Genomic DNA, 23,922 nt, shown 5'->3' on the forward strand with positions numbered 1-23,922 from the left:
ACAAAAGCCCACTCGTGTACATTTATACAAGTGAACATGGGAGTTGCAGCCCACAAACAAAGAAGCTTTATAACCTTCTGATAGTGAGAGCAGTGCTCAATATCAGGCATCAACATTTTGGACCCATGCACATGTAGCCGACTTTTAGTATGTCATCAGTGTACAACATCTGATAGCAGTAGTGAGTTTTATGTCATGCTTGCAGATAAGAGTGTATTTTTCTAGAAGCCTGCAGGGTTTACAGTGGAAGGGGATGGTGGGTGAGAGCAACTTTACAGAGAACAGACAGATAAGGGATCAAGAGAGGACACAGTTTCAGTTTCAGTAGCTCAAGGAGGCGTCACTGCGTTCGGACAAAACCATATACGCTACACCACATCTGCCAAGCAGATGCCTGACCAGCAGCGTAACCCAACGCGCTTAGTCAGGCCTTGAGAAAAAAACAAAAAACAAACAAAAAACGGGGGAATAAATAATAGATAAGCCTACATAAATAAATAAATAAATAATAATTATAATATAGAAAAAGGTAGTAGTAATAATAATAGTAATACTAATAAAATGATAATAAAAAATAAATAAGACAACAATGGTGATAAATAGCGAATAAATGTAAAACATGAAGACACACATTCACACATACACCCCAGAAATGCACCAAACATGCAGTTTCACAGATATGAAAGCACAGTTAAAATGAGGCTCCAGGGGGATTCGAACCCTCGACCTTCTGCTTACTAGGCAGACGCTCTAACCAACTGAGCTATAGAGCCAGTTGAGGACACACACACACACACACACACACACAGAGGAAGCAACTGGGAAACATAAACAGAGAGAGAGGGTTGGGAGGTGAGATGGAGGAAGGACACCACACACACACACACACACACACCCTTTGGGGAGGAAGGTGGCAGAGCAGTTAAGACACTTCTGTGCCAGTACAATGTCCATGAGGGCCTGGGTTTGAATCCTGGTCTCACCCTTTCTCCCAAGTTCGACTGGAAGATCAAACTGAGCATCGAGTCATTTGAATAAGATGATAAACCAAGGTCACACGCGCAGCACATGCTTGACTGAAAAAGAACCCTTGCAACATAGGTGTTATCCTTTGACAAAATTCTGTGGAAGAAATCCACTCCGAGGTACACAATTGTATATGCATGCATTCAGTGCCTGACTAGCGTGTTGCTGCTGGTCAGAAATCTGTCCAACAGGTGTGGTACAATTTCAGTTTCTCAAAGAGGTGTCTGTGTGGACATCCATATATGCTACACCACATCTGCTAGGCTACATGCCCAACCAGCACCATAACCCAACATGCTTTGGCCTTGAATGTGTGCATTTATATGGTGTAGCGTATATGGATTTTGACAATGTTGTGACACCTCTTTGAGAAACTGAAATAACCCACATATGCATGCATTTCTCTATTCCAGTGTTATATGATGTTCAAAATCACTGAAAGGGAAAAACACACTAGAAAGAAAAAAAAAAGCACCTATATAGGTCAGTCACTCAAGCCTTCACCAGTTCTCAGTTTTTATCAGCTTTACGTTGGTCACGTTTTTCAGGTGCATTCTCAATGAACAATGTATGTTTATCCATGCAAGGTCGACGAACGATGGTAAGAGTGCCATTGGCTGATGCACATGCAGGTGTTCATAGCAGTAGTATAGTTTACGGTGTGTTGTGTGTGTGTGATTCAGTTTTGACTGTTTCAGGGTAATTTTCCCCAATCCAGAATTGTGGGTACGTGTACACATCTGTGCATGTATATGTGTTTGACCAGGAAACATTTCCTCAGCAACAGTCAACAGCAGTAACAGCAACAAGAACAACACACACACACACACACACATGCGCGCACGCGCGCTAGTTAAACCGTTTCCGACTGAAGTTGCACATCATGTGGTATACACAAAAATTGCGCGATAGATAACGCACAAACGGAATTTCACATTGTGTGGTGGGGGAGGGGCATTGAGGATTGCCTGCCAATGGTGGAGGATTCACCTTGAAGAAATTATAAATACTGTCATTTCATTTCATTTTCATGTTATTTTTTATTTTATTTTATTTTATTTCGTTGCTGGACTATGGGTACAGTGAGTGCTATAATCAAGAAGATCGGTCAAGAAATGAAGAATCAAAGAAAAATTGCGAAAAACCATAGCAGCAAACACACACACACATGCGTGTGTGCGCGCATGCACACACACACACACACACACACACACACACACACACACACATTTCACATACACCCGCGTGAAAAAAGGTCGAACATAAAATGGGGAGCAGCACCAAATCATCGTATGAGAAATTTACTTAGTGTATTCTCGTAATTTTCTCGGGAGGTAAAATTCTCCGGCGAACGCAAAAAGAACCTGGGTCAATTCTGGCATGAGGGCACGTTAATTTTGGCTTTACAGCAAGAACAGACAACTCCGCTCGTGTCCGAAGTTGTCACAGTGGGCTGAAAAGTTCGGGAACACGTGCATAGACTGTTGATCAGCTACCATGAATAAATATATCACTGAAATTATATCATGGTAAAGCCCCATTTTAGTTTCCTAAATTATTGCACCTATTTTACCGGCAATTTTTGTACATGTAACGATATTACCATTTGTATATGCTGTATTTTCAGTGGATTTCGATTTGTATTTTTCGCTCATTTTTTTAACTCAATTTTGATTCAGTCACGAAACTTACGTCCCACAATCTTGCTTTTCCCGTTCTTCGTCCCAGAAATCATGGCAATGTAATCAATAGGTGCAATGATTTATTATGCTAAAATAGGACATTACTCATTCAATACCACCGAAACGGGTGATCTGGTGACTGGCTGGGCCAAAAACTTGTTCAGCCTTTTCCCTTCACTGCATTTTCTGAGTCTGCAGAAGCCATTCTCAGCACCATCATCTATTCCTGTCCTCGAGTCACTTTTGATTTGTGTTTGAATTGATTCAAAGCACAACGGCCTCAGCAGCATGGGGGCCGAAGATCAAGTTTGTTTCGTCGCAGGAAATTCCGATATGTTCGGGGCGCGAGCTATCTCAGCGAACATCTGACAACTATGTCCGTGGGGCGCAACAGTGAGTCGAACCTTTATCAGGAAAGAAAGAAAACGAGTGAAAACTCAAATATAAAACAGGAAAATGTTTCCAGTTACCCTATTGATAGTGGAATGAATGTTCCTTGGATGATATAGGCCTACGTTGACTTAAACACCCTGGGAGTGACTTTCGCAAGGGGAAGTAAACGGCACTCACCGATAAGTTCTGTGTTGGCATCAAGACGAGGAGAGCAGTCAGCGACCACCCACCGAACTGACCAGCATCGAGCAACTCCCTGCTGGATGGGCCGAATATGACTACAGCGGCAGACGACGCCCCGTACCAAGAAGGAAGCCTCATCATCGACGACAAACGGTCAGTAGTCCACTGAGGCTTAAAAGTGTGTCAGTCGACCCATCAGTGGTCATCTGTGGAATAAATTTGGGGTTGACAACACTTTGAATTTAATCAGGAAGGGAAAATATCGTATAGGCAGCTGGGGCATGGCCATCGCGAAAAAGGGCCTAGGCTGGTTTAGTTGTGGCGACATGGCACATGTGTTTGCCTTGCCTGTCTGGAAAATATATCATCAGGACAAATAAACAGGCACCTGATTAGGGTGGTTGTCTGTTTTTTTCGCTGTCCCATCACCGGCACCGTTTCAGTGGCATTACTCCCATGCCGCTCATTCCAAGTCTCCCATACACAGCCATACCCGGGTTCGTCTGTCACAGTCCCAAGTGTCAGCAGTCCACAGGGAACCATTGATGTTTGGTTGCCAGGACGCCACACACCAGAGGAGACCCGGCCTGTACTACTGCTGAGTCACTTCAGTGGTGTTCAGTAGTGCCTGTTCTGATTTTAAATACCTAGGACATCACCTACTACATACCCTACTGACAACATTAATGGCTTATAGTCGCAGAGTCAGACTAAGTGAGCGTCCCACCACCACCCTCAGAGTGGAGACCGCCACCATGTCCCTCCAACAACAGCCCCCCATGAATCTGCCAACACCAAAGGCCTTAATTGACAGGACTCACCCCAAGCATGGAAGTAGAGGAGTGTCAAAACTGAGGTCACCATGATAGCAGGGCATGAAAAGCCACATGATTTGGGACTTAAAATTTTTTTTTTTCGATGATGAGGGAGGAGGAGAATGACAATGCTGCTATGGAGGTCCAGTTAGGCTGTACACAATGCTTCCTGTCATGATGGTATCCTGGCGTCAACCAGGCACGAGAGATACAGACACTTGAAGTGTTGGTCAGGAAATTAGAGCATCACACCCAAAGACGCATCCGTGAAGTGGATGATACTTGACTGTGTGGTCCCAGTCTTCCCATTCAAGCCCATAGCTTACTCAACTCTTGATAGGAGTTGACCATGGGCGGAAAAACCCACCTCCACTGGGATTCGAACCAGTGTCTCCCAGCTGTCAGTCCAGAACGCTACACTTTGTCATGGTAGCTGGTCCTAATTTAGGGTTTATCATACATGTGGTGATCAGCGCTAGAGGATTAAAATTAAATGAACAGCAAAATGTAAGGACTTACACTTGCTGTGACTTTACTATTTGGACTTGATTGTAATTGATTTTTTAAAGGTGATCTCAGTTCCAGGAATAAATAGGCAGAAAAATATACTTGATCATTTTTTCATTTGAATAATTTTATGTTTTAAGAGGTGTCAAAACATGCAGATTGACCTATGTTTGTTGGAAAACAAATAAAACAAACAAAAACAGACAGTGAAAAAAGTGAAATAAATGGACAGAAAGCACTCATTTTGTCATCTGAACAATTTGATTTATGTTTAAAGGTGTCAAAGCATGCAGAGTGACCAAAAATATGTCTCTAAGAAAACAATAAAACAAAGACAAAAAGTGAAATAAGCAAAAATTGAAATAAATGGACAGAGTATGCTCATTTTGTCAATATCTGTTAGAAATCAGTAAAGCAAACAAAACTAAAAACTGAAATTGATTGACAGAAAATATACTCATTTTGTCATTTGAACCACTTAAACTGATTTTTTAAGAGGTGTTAAAGCATACAGATTAACCTGCAGTGTCTTTTAGAAAACAATAAAACAAAAACAAAAAGTGAGACTGCTGGTGGTTTTAGAGTCACTCACATTTTGCGCAAAGTGTATGTGTCATATAATTTCTCAATATCACATAAAAGCCAACAGCAAAGTGAGGGCAGTATGATCAATGGTTTCTCTACTGCAAAGGGAAATCATTTACAGCTTAGTCTTTTGTGAAGGACTATGACTCTCAAACTAGTAGGCAAAATTGCACTGGCTCTTAGTGCTGCAGCCTTGGGGGCTAGTTGGCCTTTGGGAACCATTCCCAATGCTGACTGTCCTAAAACCCTCTTGGCTGAGAGAGTGGGGATGTAACTTGGGCAAGACACTCTCCACTATAATCAGATTCTAGCCCAGATAGTTGGTACAGCAGGGGTCTTCACTGCTGTTCTGACGGTCATAGTCGAACTGACTATCATGCACATAATTTTGATTGCGGTACCATACCAATCTGTGGATTTAATTTTTTTTTAACTCCTGCTTCCGCCAGACTTTAAGAGGGCATTAATTCACACCTTCAGCCACCACACACAGAGACCACTCTGCATATATTATGTGCCTTGGGATGTCTGTTGAGGACATTTCATCATATCTGTAATGAAATAGATAGGCATGAGAGGGAATGCATGTATGCAAGCATATACAGGCTCAAGTCTAGTTATAAAATAGGAGGGGGGAAATAGTATTCATGGAAATGTGTGTGAAGGACACATTACATGTATGTAAGTTTACAAAGTAATAAGAAAAGGTTATTGATTTGGTGCACATTACCCACATGTAGATACAGGAACACACATACACCAGCACTCATATATTGAGTACATTCCATTGATAGATAAAATTCATGGATACATTTGCACACGAAGACACACACATGCACCTATACACATGCTGCATTGTGCATTTCTTTCTCAGAAAGTTTAAAGCTTGGAAATTGAGATAAACATTTCACTGTGTTGATTTGTTCAATCTCACGGTGTTAACAATAAATATATGGGAGCTTTATATGTCTGTAATTTGGCTTGGGTATTATGTGGGGATAATTCGATGTCTTTAATAGTTTATGTACATGTGTTGGCGTTGTTGTTTTCTGTTAAAAGTATTTTTCTTTCAAAAGCAGATTGTGTCAGTAGAAAATTGCAAGTCAAGTAACTGTTTTTCTAAAAGACTAACCAGGTGACCTTCAGATTGAAAGCCCAGCATTTTAACGACTTGGTTATTGCACCCGTCCAACTGCTATTCAATGTAAATCTGTTTTTTGTTTTTTTTTGTTGTTGTTTTGTTTTGGGGGTGAATGGAGATGGAGAAGTGGGGGGGAAAAAAAGAAAGAAAACAAAGAATGATAAAATGTTTTTCCCAAACAATGTTCATGACAGCTGATCATCATGAAAGAAAGGAAGTAGAAGGCTGATAAATATGTGATTTTTTTCTGTCTTTACTTGCAAGAGTGATGGTCAGTGAAGATATTTATTGACTTTTTTGGTGGTTTTTTTTCTCTACAGGTTCACGGAATGGTGCAAAAATGTCCAGTGTACCATTATCCCCCGGGAGGACTGATGAAGCCATGGAGAGCGATGCCTCAGATTTTCCACAGGACATCTGGGATGGGGTTGAGGCACTGCAGCTGGAACTGCAGAGGAGAAATCCTGAATTACTGAAGACCAACTCTGGGGCACAAACGCAGCAAGATTCCAGCACTCCACGAGCGAGTGCAAAAGACCCACAACCGGAGCCCACCAAGACAGAAGCACCAGCGCTGAACAGGGGTGGCGAAGGAAGAAGAACAAATGAAGCAGACTGGAGCAGCATCCCTGACGTGGTTCTCACCACTGTCTTGGGAATGTTGCCCGTTCTGGACAGGATCAACATGTCCAAAGTGTGCAGCACCTGGCAGGAAGCGGCTGCCAGGCCTCTTGTCTGGCAGCGTTTTGATTACGTTGTTGAATGTCCCAAAGACAGCCCCATTAAACTGGAGAGCAGAATTGAAGAGCTTCGCTCTGCTCACCAGCAGTGCCTGCAAATGGTTGAAACGTACGGTGACAAAGTTGTGGCTGCTAATATGGTTTTGTACTGTATGGAGTCACTTGAGGTGGTGAAGAAAATGGCAGACAAATGTAAGAACCTGAAGTATTGTTGTCTTGCTGCAATTGATGAGAGCCGTTTGAACATGCTTGACATTGCATACATGCTGTCAGATCTCATGTCTGCAAGACTCGACCTTCATGGTCTCTGCCTCAAGAACTTGTATTCCAGAATTGAGGGTGACTACTCTGATATTCCAGTTGAGTGTTTGAATTCAAGTTCATTACTGAAGCTGAGTTTGATCAATTCATTTAGGGGTGCTAACATGTCACAGTTAGTGTCCCTTGTGAACTTGACAGAGCTCACCATCTCCCCTCACCATTTGCGTCACTACTGGCTCAGTCACCTGACGGAGGCTTCTCTTCGTACCCTGAACATTGTGGGGGACCTGGACCTGTTGGAGGGCAATGACACTTTCCGCTATCCCTCGGAGGACGACTGGAGGAGCTTGAACAAGACTGGGCAGCTGCATGTGAATTGTTACAATATTAGCGTGGGCAGTGAACTGCTTTGTCCAGGAGTCCCTGTGGCCACCCTTGCTTTTTACGATACATTTTTAGTCGACGTCAGCAAACTCCCTCAGATGACAGAGTTCTACTCTGTGACACTGAGCACTCTGGTCAGTTTCACCACCTTTGAAGGGTTGAGCATCAGACAAAAAGCAGAAGACAGCACCGTCCTGGAAATTGTTCAGAAGTGTCCAGAGCTTACCACAGTGGCTGTCCCGACTGAGCTGTGTTCCAGCACCATCCTGCTGATGATTCAGCTCAATCCAAATCTCACGGATCCCCTCGTCCGAGAGGACCTGATCAAGTATGAGCTCAATAAAATCCCCGAAGGTCTGAACGTGTCAAAGGAGATGCACGATTTCACGGAGAAAAACTTTTCCAGAGAAATGTTTGTGCCAGCAGTCAGCAGACTGCTTAAACGCAGATGGCATCCTTTATCAAAAAAAGAATATAATCAGATCCTTCACAGGAGATACTTTGATTGGTAAAGAATGTCATGAAGGAGTTGAGTGCAGATGGCCATAAGAAGGCTGAAACCACACGGTCGAGTTTCATCCACTTCACGGATGTGTCTTTGGGAGGTTGCTTGTATTTCCTGACCAACGCTCAGTTGGCTGTATCTGTCGGTCCTGAATATATGATAAAAGGACGCGTAGAGTACAGCCTTTTCAAGTAGTCCCAAACCCAAAATGGACCTCCAGCATTGTCCTCATTTCTAATCAATACAGAAAAGAATTGCCACAAATTCGGTGACCTTTCACACCCTGCTCACAATGGTTAACTCAGTTTTGCTGTCCCTCCACTTCCATGCTGGAGTGAGTTCCTGACAAGGTCTTTGGTGTTGGCAGATTCATGGGGGACCGCCATTGGAGGCAGGCATGTTGTGGCATCTCCACTCTGGAGGGGATTTTCTCTGTCTGGCTCCATGAATAAGTGATATTTGTCATCAGGAGGGGGCTTATTAGGTGATGTCTTGCAAATGTTCATTCAGAACAGGCTCTACCGATCACCACTCGAAATGACTCAGCAGCAGTGGCCCCACTTGAAATGACTCGGCAGCAGCCTCTGGTGTGTGTTTTCCTGGCGACCTGACATTGATAGAACTTTGTTTGGACGTCTGGCACTCAGTGAGACTGTGGCAGCCAAACTGGGTGTGGATGAGTAGCTTTTTTTTCTCCCTCAACTCTGTGAAGAGTCATTTTAGCTCCATGCAGGGGAACTGTTCACCAGATTCCTCCAGGTCAGTTGAGTTGTGCGTCAAAGCCTGTGTCGCTGCAAATGGTTTTACCGTCCATTCTGCGATGTTTTCATTTCATCATTTTTTCTGTCTTCCCCTCTCTCTCTCTTTCCCTCGACAGTTCCTTGGAGGATTGTTAAAGCAAGGCCATAGGAAGTCATGAATATGTTGAACAGCATGGGAGACAGGGTGGCCCTGGCGCACTGCAACTGAAGTCTGGAACCATTCTCCAGCAGTGCTACCCTGTGTGTTACCGTGCTGGTCATTTAGATTACAGTTGCTGGATAGTGTTGGTAAGGTTTTGCACAATGTTAATATTTTTCATTGTGGTTCTTAGTGCTTCCTGCCAGACTGTCAAATGCCTTCTTGAAGTCTATGAAGACATAATAGAAGGTGTTTTTTTGCAAAGGGTGCGCAGGTTAAAGATATGGCTGAGTATGGGGAATTCATAATGAACTGTGTGGGAGCAATACCACTGAAACAGTGCATACTCTTCTTATTCGTTCATGGGCTACAACTCCTATGTTCACTTGTATATACACGAGTGGGCTTTTACATGTTTGACCATTTTTACCCTGCCGTATTGGCAACCATACTCCGTTTTCTGCGGTGTGCATGCTGGGTATGCTCTTGTTTCCATAAACCACCGAAGGCTGACATGGAATACAGGATCTTTAATGTGTGTATTTGATCTTCTGCTTGCATATATATACACATGAAGGGGGTTCAAGCACAGTCAGGTCTGCACATATGTTGACCTGGGAGATAGGAAAAATCTCCACCCTTCACTTACCAGGCGCTGTTACCGAGATTGAACCCGGGACCCTCAGATTGAAAGCCCAACGCTTTAACCACTCAGCTATTGTACCTGTCAAAACAGTGCATAAGATAAAGCAGCTAAAAAAAAAAAAATTTTTTTAACCCTTTGAGCCCTGACCACCGCTTTACCAGTGGCAGAGAAAAATGACATAATGCCCAGCCACTGGTTGAGCAGTGCGTAAACACTTGAAGCGTGATTTTTTTTTTTCTACTTGGTGAACCTATTCTTGAGATTTGTTATTTTGATGTGACTTTATTCATTATTACTCACTGCATTCAGTTCTTTTACCGGATTTAAAAAAAAAAAAAAAAATTTTTTTTTACTGTAGCTCAGAAATCATGAATCATGGAGTGTGCATGCATGTTTATATTATCTCTTGCCTGGGAGAAATGATTATCAACATAACATGTGGTGTGTATGTGTTGCGACTGTTTTCAGTTCCCATGTCTGTTAGCAACCCAAAGGATACATTCATTTATTAATCAGTCCGCAGTCTGTCCCCCCCCCCCCCCCCAGCATCTCTCCCCCTGTGGGATGCCGGGGGTTTTTCAGTATAAATACTATCCCTGCAGTCTGGAAATTCTGTGCTAGAAATTTCCTTTCTGTTAGTCTCTTTATTTCTGCCTTTTTTTCTTCCCTCATTCATTGTCTCCTTTTTCTGCCTTCCCAGTCCATTCCCCTTTCTTTTTTTCCAAGCAAACCTCAACACATTTTTCTCTTCTCTGCAGTCTGTGATGTATAAAGTCAGTCTGTGCCGTTATGTTCTGGCGATTAGGAAGTACAATTGTAAACACTGGGATGGGCACTAGCTGTCCATTCTACAGTGTTAATTGCCTAGGTGGCCTGTCTTTTGAATTTCATTGTTTGGCTTTGAAAGCGTGGAACTAAATGGTCAAGATAATGTGTCATGGGCTGTGTTTTTATTTAAATTTTTCACCACTATAAGCGACTTTAGTTGACTAGTGTACCACCATAGGCGACTTCAGTCGAAATTGAGGGTTATATTGGTAAGACCATTTTTGACTCACTTGTGTAAACAAAGTATGTTTTAACCCGGTGTTCGGTTCTGTGTGTGTGTGTGTGTGTGTCCGTGGTAAACTTTAACATTGACATTTTCTCTGCAAATACTTTGTCAGTTGACACCAAATTAGGCATAAAAATAGGAAAAATTCAGTTCTTTCCAGTCATCTTGTTTAAAACAATATTACACCTCTGGGATGGGCACAAAAAATAAGAAATGAAGCCTAATTGTATGCAAACTGCATTTACTGTTATATTTTTTTGTATTCTCTAAACTTGGCATTTTGATCTGATATTCTGACCCAACAACAAGAGCAGTCATTATTTTCATTTTTTGTTCAAACAGGAACTTCTTTTGCTAAGCATGTAAGTTTTATTTATTTTGCTAACGTTTTGGTGCAGATAGTAAAAAAGGGAAATTACTCTGTAATTAATACTAGGGGACTAAATTTGCTTTAAACTGATCTTTCTGATCTTAAACATTACATTTTGAAATTAGACTCAATACATAAAAAACTTGGATTTTTTAAATTTTTTTAGTGTATCACAAGTGAGTCTTGAAGGCCTTGCCTCTCTTGTTTATACAGTTGAGCAGTCCTGACAAGTGATATGAACCTATGCGGTCAGCTGGACTGTAAGGAACAACAATAACCCCAGGTCTTGTTGGAAATCATACCACCACCTGAAGTAGGAAGTGCGTTGAACTTTTGCGCCTTGATCGGTGGGCAAGGCAGCGTCACTGTGTTCTGATAAATCGATATACACTACACATTTGCTAGACAGATGCCTGACCAGCAGCTTAACTCCACATGCTTTGTCAGGCCTTGAGTGCATGCATATCATAAATTATATTTATATATGTGTACCTATTTGGAGTGGCTAAGACAAACTTGGGAGAAAGGGTGATACTGGGATTCGAAACCAGACCCAAGCAGACACTGTATTGGAAGGCAAGTGACTCAACCATTCTGCCAACTTCCTGTTTGTGGGCATTTGTCACAAACTGAGAAAAGAATATGTTGGATGATTTGTGGACTTGGATGGGGAAATGAATTTGTTTCATATTAATAAGATGATATATATGGTATTGTATAAGTTGACAAGAATGTGATCTACTTTGATATTTATTCATTTGGGAGACAACTCAATATTCAACTGAGAATTTATGTCTCAAGATTGAGGGTTGCCAGTTTTTTCAGCCTAATATGTATGGTCTGTGTTCAAAGTACTTTACAAGTAAACCACACTTGGATTTTCAAGCTGTGATGGGCTATTTTGTTTCTTCTGTTATGCAGTCTTTTTTTTTTTTTTGGTCAAATTTAAGTTTTGCTGTATGAATGAAAAGGAATCAAGTGGTTTGTTCAATGTGCATGCAAAACATGATTTTTAAAATACCCACTTCCACAGGATCCTCATAGTGGTGCTATGGTCACATGGAAATTGAATGTTTCCTATCATTACACTTGTTTATAGATTTATACATATAGACGTATATGTATAATGTATATGCTGCAAAGAATGGATTATCAGGAAATATACAGTTTATTCTTTAACATTAACAAGACTGGCCACTTGCAAGGCAGGGTAAAAACAGTCGTACATGAAAATCTCACATGTATGTACATGAGAACGCAGGGGTTGCAGCCCATTAATGCAGGAGAAGAAACTGTAATTTGCAATATGCAATGGACCTTTGTTTTTAGCACACAGGCTGTTCACCAGATTAATGATGATGGTCCTAGGTGGAAAGCCTTGCACAGTGGGGCCTAGAATAAGATAACTAAGAAAACGCATCTTGTGAAATTGCCTACATGTGCATTTTCCTGAAAATTCAGTTTTCTTGCTGGTGAATTTATTGAATCACACAAAACAAACAAGTCTTTACAAAAATCCAAACAATGATCTGAATTAGTCATGTCATACTGTACCTTTAAAATGGAAAAAGTAAAGGCTATGAAACCTGAAACGCATGATCTCAATCACTCAGTTTCAGACAAAATCTTCAAACACCAGAGATTTATTTTCCCATCAGCATTTATTTTGTAACCCAGTCTAGAACATAATCATCTGGCCCTGAAACAGAAAAAAAAGAACACATTATTAATACACTCTTTACTGTCCACAAAAACTAAACAAATCATCATTGAAAATTATATCTTCAATAAAATGCAATGGGGAGGGGGGGGGGATCAGAATATTATCACTCAATACAGATCTCAGAATACTGTTCTTCCTCAATACAAAGTTAACAAAAATAAATGTTCATAAAATGCTTTGCCCCCACCCCCAAGGTAACATTACAACCTTCAAAAAAACATTTTCCCACAAAATCTTCTGGGCTTTTGAATGAACCTGGACACTTGAACAGCCCTATCAGACGAACATATGCCAGATATAAAGGTCGAGACTAATCACACAAAATGCCCTAATCACACCTTCATAAATGCTTCACATAATACAATTTAAGAAAAGATTGACCATCCATCTGACAAATTAAGAGTATTCTAAAATATAAAACACTTATCAAAGATAAATATAAAAATTCTGAAAGAAATATAAAGACCCCTGCCGGAGTCTGCACTAGTGGGTCACGGTTAAGTATGTGTAATTAAAATAAAAGTAATGTCAACAAAGGTTGGCCTTTAACACACACACACCTCAACTGGTAACATTCTACTATCAAGAACTTCAAAAATGCCTTTCTGTTTTATATCTTGACTATTCATCTGTAACCCCCTTACCCCCACCTCCTTCAGCCCCGCCCAAGCAATGTACAAGTACAGTACCTTTCTCTTCTTGTCGCCTCCCAGCTCGAAGTGCTTGCATCGCTTGATGGGCAGCTGTTTCCTGTACTTGCAGGAGGTGCACTCCATACGCAGCACGATCTTCTTTGTGGTCTTGGCCTGCAGGCAGACAACAGAAGTACTGTCAGGATGAAACCGACTGCGAATCCAGACAGTGCCCCTAGTTTAACCACCTCTCACCCGCCTGATTGTTCACCCCTTTCACTGCTTCTAAAAGAAATCATTATTCAGCTTCAAGACAAACTAAGTATAACAAAGAACTATATAATTCATACCCGACATAGATGAGGAAGAAGACATGGCAGGCTTGCATGAAAATGTTATGTACAATGTTTTATGTCACTGTGTAATAAAAAGGACACTGTTCAGCAACTTCAAAGTAGCAGAGTACAAAGGACAGTTCAGCAATAGCATCATCTGTGCTTCTTGACAAATAACACAACCTGTGATATGTGTGTGAATATTGTATTACTTTTACCACAATGTATTTCTCTCCCCAGGGACCATTGCAACAGTGCCATGCCGCGACCTTAACATCCCTTTATTTCCCTGCCTGCAGGTGCATCTATTTTCCCATGAAAGTGGACTTTTCTACAAAACTTTGCCAAGGACAACTGCTTTGTTGACATAGATTATTTTCATATGCTAAGTGCATGCTACACACGATACCTCCAGTTATTGCCTCACCTGAATAACTAGCACTCAGACTACCACTCAAGGTCTAGTGGAGGAGAATACTGGTGAATGGAATTTGAACCAGTGCGCCCCAAAATTCTTTTCTTCAAAGGTGGACGCAATACTATTAAGGCCATCACTCACATTTGTGGTGGAGACAGAAATACAGGATATTGAGTTATTAGAAATGGGTGTACATGTCCAGGGCTTCTTACAGTTGATTTGCTAGATTCTTACTCAGGCATTTTAGGGAATACTCATGTGGTTCTGGTAAGTCCAAGTAGCAGGTCGAGAGAGCATTCTTCTATCCAAACATCACACACGGCCTTTCAATCAGTTCACACACACTGAATGAGTAAAAGAGACTCACATTTTCACACACACTCTCCCTCACTCATTCACAGAGATACAGACATATACACACACAGAGTGAGAGAGAAAGAGCGAGAGAAGTGAACCACCGAAAAAGAAAAGCTGTACAAAGAAAATAACTTATTTCTTCTCTTTCCATCCCTCTTGTTACTTAAGTTTTTAGTACCCAAGCTTTCTTACCTTCTTTCTGAAGATGGGCTTTGTCTGACCACCGTATCCTGACTGCTTTCTGTCGTATCGACGTTTACCTGTTGAAAACGCCAAGATCATAAATACTCTATTTTTACAAAACATATTTTCGTTCTCTTTTCATTCATACAATGAAAAAGGAAGTGCTTGAACAGTAACTGCTGAACTCTGTCACAACAAAATTAATATGTTTACATAATCAAGCATAATAGCACTTAGGAATGGTACATGCATGTTGCAGTTGACTCAGTTTTGGTGTGGTTCCGCCCCCCCCCCCCCCAATCTTCTTTTAATGAAAACATTTCACTGTGGAATAACTGTCCATAAATACCTAAAAATAAAAACCCACCTGGGCATCATGAATTACACACTTTGTACATGCACACAAATATTGTTCAACAACTAACCTTGAGCATACAGGGAAGCCTTGCCAGCCTTGTACTGAGTCACCTTGTGGAGGGTGTGTTTTTTGCAATTTTTACCCTTGCAAAAGGTCTTGCGCTGCTTCGGTACGTTCACCTGCAATCACGTGTATTATTTTTATAAATATAATAAATAAGATTTTAAAAATACACTAGAACATAAAAAGCTAACTACAGAATTACTTTCCATTAAAAACAGGGGGTTGGGGGAGCATTTTCTTTACAAACCCCTTTCTCTTTCACTCATCTTTGAATTCACTCCTTTAGTGCCAAGCATTTATTTTAGTTTGTGCTTCCTATTTAGTATTTGCCAGGCGGTGTTTGGTTGTGGAGGGTAAATACTGACAAAAAAATCAAGCATGTAAACAAATGCAATAAAGTGTACATAACCCACACTTTTCTGAAAGGAAATATGAATTATCAATTTCTGATAGTCATGTGTCAACTTTCCTTAACACACTGGGTAGCAGTGAGTGAACCATAACATAACTTTTAGAAGATTTCCTCCTGTTTCTTTTGCACCTGAAAACATTTCAATGGTTTACAAACAGTTCAGCCTAGAGATCTTCATCGCATCGAGCATAGACTATAGCAACGTATTCTACAGATACAGATACCATGATCTGAATCGATACTGACATGACTGACAACACTGACTCGAAATATGACATGAGGCGCAAGAGAGGTGAAAGAGATCGAAAGTCACTTTTTTGTTTATAATATTTAATAATCAAACAGAAGATCAGCGCCGACATGGCATTACTGAAAGAGCTTTATTACGGTAAACTTGTTGAACACTGAGCAAATGATATACTTACGAAATGAAGTAAAAGGACCAGAGGATCTAACAACATTCAGAGAATCCACAGTTTCAACGACTGAACTTCAAAATACAAATGCTGCAAAGTTTCATGGCAGACAATAATTAAATAAGCAAAGGGCCCATGCAGTATAATCCTGTATCACCATATTCAAAGAATCTCAAGTTTCTATAAAGCAGATGATGCCTGATTTTAAAAAGATTTTCGGCAACGTGAACTTACCATCTTGGTCTCGCTAGCTGTTTCTGCGGAAAGACCTGTACACGCATGTGCGGAAATACTGTACGATTTTGTCTTTTCCGGCAAAATTTACCAAACAATGCAATGTTTCCTAAAACTTCCCTGGGCGTCGTGTATAAACCGTGAAATACGAACAATTAAGGTCAAACAATGTGACTGAAACATTCACAATGCAATGAATGAACTACGATACGCACAATTAACTGCCATATTCTACAGTATGTTAAAAGACACTTAAGGCAACTCTCACGGAGCGATGACGTCACGAACTGAACATTCATGAGGTCGGATTGTCAGACAAAAAAACTAAAGTTTATAAAAAAACAAAAACAAACCTTTTTGGTAGATGAATCCTCTTTGTTTAGTGGGATAGGACGTTTCGAACCATAGGCCCGTTGTCAAGTGATGAGAAGAGAACAGTGTGAACAGGAAAGCCTATGTGAGAAAAGGGTGATGACATCTCCAACTACTGACTTTCTGTTTTGAGGATGGACCATGCACGCTAAAACACTTGCTAATCACCATTCAGTGCAATACATACTCTCTCTCTCTCTCTCTCTCTCTCTCTCTCTCTCTCACACACACACACACACACACACACACACACACACACATAATACACACACATCACACACACACACATATGTACATAATATATATATATATATATATATATATATATATATACATATACATACACACAGTGCACATACAATATGACATACAATGATATACATACACACACGTATACATACACAAATACATACTAATAGGAGGTAAAGAAAGAATAAGGACAGAGAGATCCAGGCAGAAGGGCCCAGACGCTAGACGTCAGTGCCTCTGACGTCAGTTCAATCCATTTGGCTGTGCGGTCCCCATGAGGTCAATGACGCGGCTCTCCATGTACTTTCTGTACTGACGTGCTGTCATTGGGGTTCTGCCACACAGCTGAAATTCTTGCATGGGTGAAGCTGTGGTATGGGCCAGGCAAAATGCTGGCCGACAAGGTTGTTGTAGCCTAGCAAGTTCATCGACCTCAGGTGTTCGGAGAAGCGCTCGCCCAATGAACCGTACCGAGGTCTCCCCCACTACATACAGTTTGGAGCAGAGGGTGTATACAATGTCAGTAGACTGGCAGTTGAGATGACATTTCACAGTGAAAGTGCCAGAGGGTCCAACGACTGAACCTGCTGAGGTGTCTATGAAGGGACAGGCCTTGCACTTTTGATCCCCACAGGGTCTGCGCCCTGGTGAGGTTGAATGGCTGGTAAGAGGTCTTAGTTTGGACTTCACGAGCACGTCATGCAGGTTCTTGTCCCTCAGAAAGGCAATTAGCAGTGGCTTGGGAAAGACTTCTCTGAGGTCTGGGTCCTGCTGCATGAAATTGAACTTTTCACGCAGAATTCTACAGACTGGCAGGTTGTGTGGATGGTATGGTATGACTGCCATGGCGCGATCCTCTTTCTCTCCAAATTTTCTTGGTGTCAGAGCTTCTGAGCGGGTGGCAGAGCGTGCACGCTTAACGGCGGTGCTGTCTGCACAATGACGCTCTGCGGCCACCCGCTTAGAAGCTCTGACACATTGTCGGGGCGAGAACGCAGCCTTGTTTGACGCTGCGGTTTGTCACTGGGTAGGCCTCTGACCGGCGTCTCCGTCACAGTCCAGAACGTTCACCTTCACGCCGTTGTGGAACTGATATATGTATACACACTCTCTCTCTCTCTCTCTCTCACACACACACACACTCACATACACAGTCTCTCTCTCTCTCTCTCTGGCTCTTTATGTACACACACACACACACACACACACACACACACACACACACACACACACACACAAATAGTTCACACTCTCTTCGTGTCCTGGGCACCGCTCCTTGCAGAAAGCACTGAGGTAAATACCAAGACCAGTAAAATATAAAAATATAAACAACAGTAGACTTTTCATATCTTAAAACTTGTCCGGCTTAAAAGCAGCAAATTTTCGCTGTCAAACAGCTTCTTCAGGCAAGGGTACAGAAGTGAAAGCTGTACAGGCTGGTTATATAGCAACCAGTGAGTAAAACGTCAGGTAAAACTGGGCAGGTAAAAACATGCTGCATGCAAAACAATTATAGAATTCAACTCACACTCCACACACTGCCACCCCCTCCCAGTATACCATCATCGCTCCCATTACATTTAAGGGGCGTGGGGGGAGTTGGAGGGAAGGGAAAGTGGGGTGGCCGGTGGGGAAGTGGGCCAGACCTAGAACAAATCAGTCAAAGCGCCTCAGAACAAAACCACCATACCAACATACATCACAAATGCTTGTAAAGATACATATAAACAGGTATACATACACACAACCATAACACCCATATGCATGGACACACACACGCACACACACACATATACATACACACACACACATATATGTGTATTATGTATGCAACATACACACATACACGTACTCACACGTACACACCGCACACACACATGCATATACATATGTATACATACACACCAATAGTAATAATATCCCAAAAGTTACTAATTTTATGGAGTTGGAGGGGGGCACACACAAACACACTCACACATCCACACCTACACAACACACACAACGCGTAACACACACACACACACACACACACACACACACAGACACACACACGCACACACACACGCAACACTCACACACACACATTCACGGCACACACACACACACACACACACATCATACACACACAGCACACACACACACGCATACGCACACACACTCACACACACACGCGCACACGCGCGCGCGCGCACACACACACACTGTGACACACACACACACACACACAACCTTCACTTAGATTAAAATGTCTTCAACAGCAAAAATGTAAAAGCTCCATGAGTAAAACAAACTAAAAAGTATTGTCACATCTCAGTTTTTAGTTTTGCTGCTTTTAAGAATACAAGTTTTAAGACATGAAAAGTCTACTGTTGTTTATATATATACTCTGGTTCTCTCAAGATTGGATTACTGCAACTCTCTTTTGGCCGGCCTTCCCAAATACCTGTTAGACAGACTCCAACGAATTCAGAATAACGCTGCCAGACTCATTTGCAGAGCTTCTAAATTTGACCATGTTTCTCCTCTCCTTCAGTCTCTCCACTGGTTGCCTGTTTCCGATCGAATAGACTATAAGCTATCCACTCTGACCTTTTCTGCAGTCAACGGATCTGGCCCAAAGTATCTTTCTGAACTCATCCATATCTATACCCCGTCTCGCCAGCTCCGTTCTTCCTCTGATACTCGACTTCTCAGGATACCTCACGTCAGAAGTAAGACCTATGGACACAGATCGTTTTCTTTTCAATCGCCAAAGACGTGGAACAAGCTCCCTGATAACCTCCGTCATTCTGATTCCCTCGCATCTTTTTAAATCTCGTCTCAAAACTCACCTTTTCCCTCAGCAATAAGTTCAGTTGTGGCAGGCCCACAACTACATGCATGTATTATATATATATATATATATATATATATATATATATATATATATATATATATAAATCACCATCATCATCATGATCGTGATCGTCGTCCTCATCATAGCCATCATCACCAGCTATCGCCGTTATTAATGTTATTATTATTATTATTATTATTATTATTATTATTATTATTATTATTAACTTTTTTTCTTCAAATGGTAGAAGATACGGTGAAAAGACAAAAAGGTTGTTGGTCCTCCCTTCTTATTATTTTTTTACCCGTGGATGACCAAGACGTATACTTCCGGAAATCTCAAAAGTGTGGCACGGTTACAGTTTCTTTCGGTTAATTTTCAGGCCTGAAATCTCGAAATAACTGCTAAAATGTCTGAAACACAGAACGCCAAAGATGCAGCTACTCCAGAACCTCAAACTGATGAAACAAATGGAGACAACAAAGCCGAAAACATCGAGGTAAGTGAAAGAGCTAGATGAGATTATACTGAGTTGCAGTGAAAGTGAAATGATGCCAAGCACTGACAGCACATGGTTGAGGCTACGTTCGTAAACTTGTTTCAGAGTATCATACATACGTACAGGATGGCAAACGGACAAAACTCCTACGAACAAAATCTCAACGGAGAAAACCCCAACCTACTATATGAAAAGTGGACAAAACCACAGTCACGTATGAATGATAAAATCAATGAAACCCATATAATGATTTTTATGATTTATGTTGTTTTATAATATGTTGTATTTTTTTAAATGTGGACAAAACCCCAGTCATGTATATATTAAATGTGGGTAATATTCAGTTTTAGAATACTAAATTCCAGGAGCTATATGCATGGCATTTTTCATGTATATTGCAATGCAGGCATGAAGAATAACATCAACAATCATTTGAGTTTTGACCATCAACATCCACTCTGAGTAGTAAACTGTGGTGTAAATTGCCTGGAAAACCATCGTCATAACCCCATACTAACCTGATAACGGCATTACACGCTTTCCTGTACAGCCGCCAAAATTGCAATTACATGTTTCATTGTCCGCGGGTTTGTCCACTTTTCATATAAATCATAATGGGTTGGGCATTTGTCCATTGGGCTTTTGTCCATTGGACTTTTGTCCATCAGGATTTTGTCCATTGGGCTTTTGCCCATTGGGGTTTTGTTAAAGATTCGTTCAGAACAATGGAAACTCAAGCAGCAAAGGCAGGCAAGTAGGTGCAGTGTTCTGAATCACAGGTGCATTCTTCATCTGAAGAAGTTATGAATTAACTTAGTGTACATACATTTCAGTTTGTGTGACTGTAGGCATTGTCTCTGTTTATTATTTGATAGTGAGTGTTTGTGTCACTGTCAGTCACCCACAAATAGGATCTGTTAGTTTTTTCAAAGTTATTGTCACTAGTGTTAGACTGGGTCTTCAGGAAGTATACTGTATAGCTTCCTCAGGGAAATTACCATTTTTAGTTAGCTCACTCTTATTTAGTTATTATACAGTCTTAAATATAACTTAGATTGAAGTCTGTATTGTAATTTGTATATACATATATCTATATTATTAGACTTAGTAAAATACCATCAAGCTTTCAATTTTATGGGCAGCAAATGAAAACTGGCAGGCATCTGATCTAGAACCCAGTTGGTATGAGTGTACTATCCTTTGGATTTTTTTCATTTTGAAGGTATCTAATCTAGAACCCAATTTTCATGAGCATACTTACATTCAGATTTTTTTTTAACGCATTGCACAGGCAGATGATTATTATTAGTATTATTTATTTTAAAAAAAAGATGAGTTAACCCTTTCGCTGCCAGGAAAATAAGATTTAAGTGAAATCTATTTGCCAGGGTTTTCCACAAAAAACAGGTGTATATTTTCAAAAAATTCTATGCTCTTTGTTATTGGAGAAACACCCATAAAAGTATATATTTTCTGAAAGGTAAATGAATAAAGAATAGAAAAAAACATGATGTTTTCCCATTTTATATATTTTTAGTGACATGCTGTTGTTTTGAAATCAGTGTTTTATTTTTTGTCAAATTTTCAACTTGTTCATTACAAACATTAGTCAGGTAATTTGCACTAAAATATCAACTTTTCTGGACAAATGGATATCTGCACACACAAAATCATACTAGAACAACCACAATAATATTTTTAAAAAATTAAAAAAGAGATAAATACACAATGAATTGTGACTTCTTCAAATGATAATATGGATGTGAGGCCACACCCCCACAGTCTCCACCCCCCTCCTCTTCACCCCTTTCACATGGTCACTTATCCAGTTCTCATCAGACCACGTTGGCTGAGTGCCAAGAAAATCGCTCACACTGTGTCTTGCTAATAATTCATTCACTTCCTGTTGTCTGCTATGACTGTATGAATAGAATCTAGAAAGATTCCCCACGCTAAAGCTACCAATATTTTTGTCAACGAAATGAATGCAAACCATGGAAAAGTCAGAATATTTTGATGACGAATTATCTTGTCATTGTGGCAGCAAAGTATACATGCTTGCAATGATGAGTTATCTCATCATATAGGCAGCCTAGGGGTTAATATTGTGTGTAAATAGCTGGAGAAATTTTTGTGATGTCCTCCCTTACCCATTCTTTCAACTGGTAAAAAAAAAAAAAAAAATGTTTGTATAATTTTTGTGTGGGAAGAAAAAATTCCATAGGAAAAAAAGGGTTTGTAAGTTAACAGTATGGATTGTATGCAAAACTCTTTTAAATCAGTGATCATCATAATGGAATTTCTTCTAGTTGTTTTGTGTATGATTAGTTTTGTTCTTATTATTTGTTTACATATTTTCATGTTATCGTCAGGAAATTTTGTCATACATTAGTAAACAAAGTTCTACACAGAAGACCTACATTAACCCTTATGACCCCTTATGACAGCTCAGATCATCTTCCGATTCACAGCGGCTACGTGCTCCTGTGTGTGTGTGTGTGTGTGTGTGTGTGTGTGTGTGTTGTGTTGTGTTGTGTTGTGTTGTGTTGTGTTTATTTTCGAAGGACTTGTGGTGCTTGTTTAATTCTTGTTTTGATTATACAATTATGTTTTCACCCCTCTTCTTATGGGGCTAAGGCCTTGAATGAATAAAATATCTGAATCTGAAACTCTGTGTGTTTGTGTGTGTGTGTGTGTGCATGCATGCATGTGTGTGTGTGTGTGTGTGTAATTAAGTAATGTAATACATATAGCCTCTGATTCTGTTTTATACCTTTGTGCGCTAAATCATTATTTTTCTTCTACTTTTGTGAGTTACTGTGTGTGTGTGTGTGTGTGTGTTTACTGAAAAGTGCTTTGAGCTCCTTTAAGGGAGGAAGGCACTCAGCAAGTATCCATTATTATGATGATGATGATGATTATTTATTATGAAAACATTGTGATCATCAGCATGACACTTGTCACTGGGCAGGTGCACTCGGCCAACGCCTGGGAGAATGCAGACCTGGGCGACGAAGAGCGAAAGAACAAGTTCCTGCGACTGATGGGGGCCGGAAAGGTTGGGAAGAAGGCAGCTGTGAGGACTTAATTGTTAATAATGTCATTGCTTTTGACTTTGAGTGCTTTGTCGTTGTCTTCGTTGACAGTTGTTGTTGCTGTTGTTGTTGTTGTTCCTGCAATGTCAGCAATTGTTAGTGGTTTGGGATTTCTTTTTCCAAATCAGATTCACAAACATTTGCAAATTCTTATACAGAGTGTGTGTGTGTGTGTGTGTGTGTGTGTGTGTGTGTGTGTGTGTGTGTGTGTGTGTGTGTGTGTGAGTGAGTATGTATTGCACTAAATGGTGATCAGCAAGTGTTTAGTGTGCATGGCCCATCAAAACAGAAAGTAGTGAGATGTCATCACCCTTTCCTCACATAGGCTTTCCTAATCACACTGTTCTCTTCTCATCACTTGACAACGGGCCTATGGTCCGAAACGTCGTGTAAAAACAAAGAGGATTCAGCTACCACCCAAAAGGTTTTTATAAACTTTAGTTTCTTGTCTTATACAGAAACTTTTCATCGTGGTTATGGGTAACAAAAAAAAAAAAAAAAAAAAAGAAGTAACGGGGCTTCAGTGTCTAATGTGACAAGTTTTCGTT

General features: G+C 40.7%; 3 protein-coding genes and 1 non-coding gene across 5 annotated transcripts in view; 2 read left to right on the forward strand and 2 right to left on the reverse strand.

The window, feature by feature from the left end:
* Positions 1-699: 699 nt before the first annotated feature.
* Positions 700-773, reverse strand: Trnat-agu (transfer RNA threonine (anticodon AGU)). Its single transcript has one exon. It is a non-coding gene; the product is annotated as a tRNA-Thr (tRNA).
* A 2,066-nt stretch (positions 774-2,839) lies between these two features.
* On the forward strand, positions 2,840-12,123 carry LOC143283136 (uncharacterized). The gene is made up of 2 exons (XM_076589278.1): positions 2,840-3,437; positions 6,653-12,123. The coding sequence occupies exon 2, from the start codon at positions 6,673-6,675 to the stop codon at positions 8,227-8,229; it is 1,557 nt and encodes a 518-aa protein (XP_076445393.1). The 5' UTR covers positions 2,840-3,437; positions 6,653-6,672; the 3' UTR covers positions 8,230-12,123.
* Positions 12,124-12,834: 711 nt separating this feature from the next.
* On the reverse strand, positions 12,835-16,369 carry LOC143283137 (uncharacterized). The gene is made up of 5 exons (XM_076589279.1): positions 16,324-16,369; positions 15,266-15,377; positions 14,850-14,917; positions 13,605-13,721; positions 12,835-12,891 (listed from the first exon to the last, which is right to left on the reverse strand). The coding sequence occupies exons 1-5, from the start codon at positions 16,324-16,326 to the stop codon at positions 12,871-12,873; spliced, it is 321 nt and encodes a 106-aa protein (XP_076445394.1). The 5' UTR covers positions 16,327-16,369; the 3' UTR covers positions 12,835-12,870.
* A 3,730-nt stretch (positions 16,370-20,099) lies between these two features.
* Positions 20,100-23,922, forward strand: part of LOC143283139 (uncharacterized) — a 10,813-nt gene continuing 6,990 nt past the window's right edge. Inside the window, exons 1-2 of one of the 2 annotated variants that reach the window (XM_076589280.1) lie at positions 20,100-20,279; positions 23,251-23,355. In XM_076589280.1, coding sequence (XP_076445395.1) covers positions 20,190-20,279; positions 23,251-23,355 — 195 coding nt within the window. In that variant the 5' untranslated portion in view covers positions 20,100-20,189. The remainder of the gene's footprint in view (positions 20,280-23,250; positions 23,356-23,922) is intronic. The other variant, XM_076589281.1, reaches the window with a different exon arrangement.

The sequence above is a fragment of the Babylonia areolata genome, chromosome 6 (assembly GCF_041734735.1).
Source record: "Babylonia areolata isolate BAREFJ2019XMU chromosome 6, ASM4173473v1, whole genome shotgun sequence".
Taxonomy (NCBI): Eukaryota; Metazoa; Mollusca; class Gastropoda; order Neogastropoda; family Buccinidae; genus Babylonia; species Babylonia areolata.

What these genes read in the sequence shown, in the direction of transcription:
- LOC143283136 (XM_076589278.1), top strand. Translation starts at nt 6,673, where the DNA reads ATGTCCAGTGTACCATTATCCCCCGGGAGGACTGATGAAGCCATGGAG.
- LOC143283137 (XM_076589279.1), bottom strand. An exon ending in AGCCCATCTTCAGAAAGAAG is followed by an intron (nt 13,722 to 14,849) that starts GTAAGAAAGCTT and finishes GTCTGCCTGCAG; the next exon opens with GCCAAGACCACAAAGAAGAT. An exon ending in GAGGCGACAAGAAGAGAAAG is followed by an intron (nt 12,892 to 13,604) that starts GTACTGTACTTG and finishes TTTCTGTTTCAG; the next exon opens with GGCCAGATGATTATGTTCTA.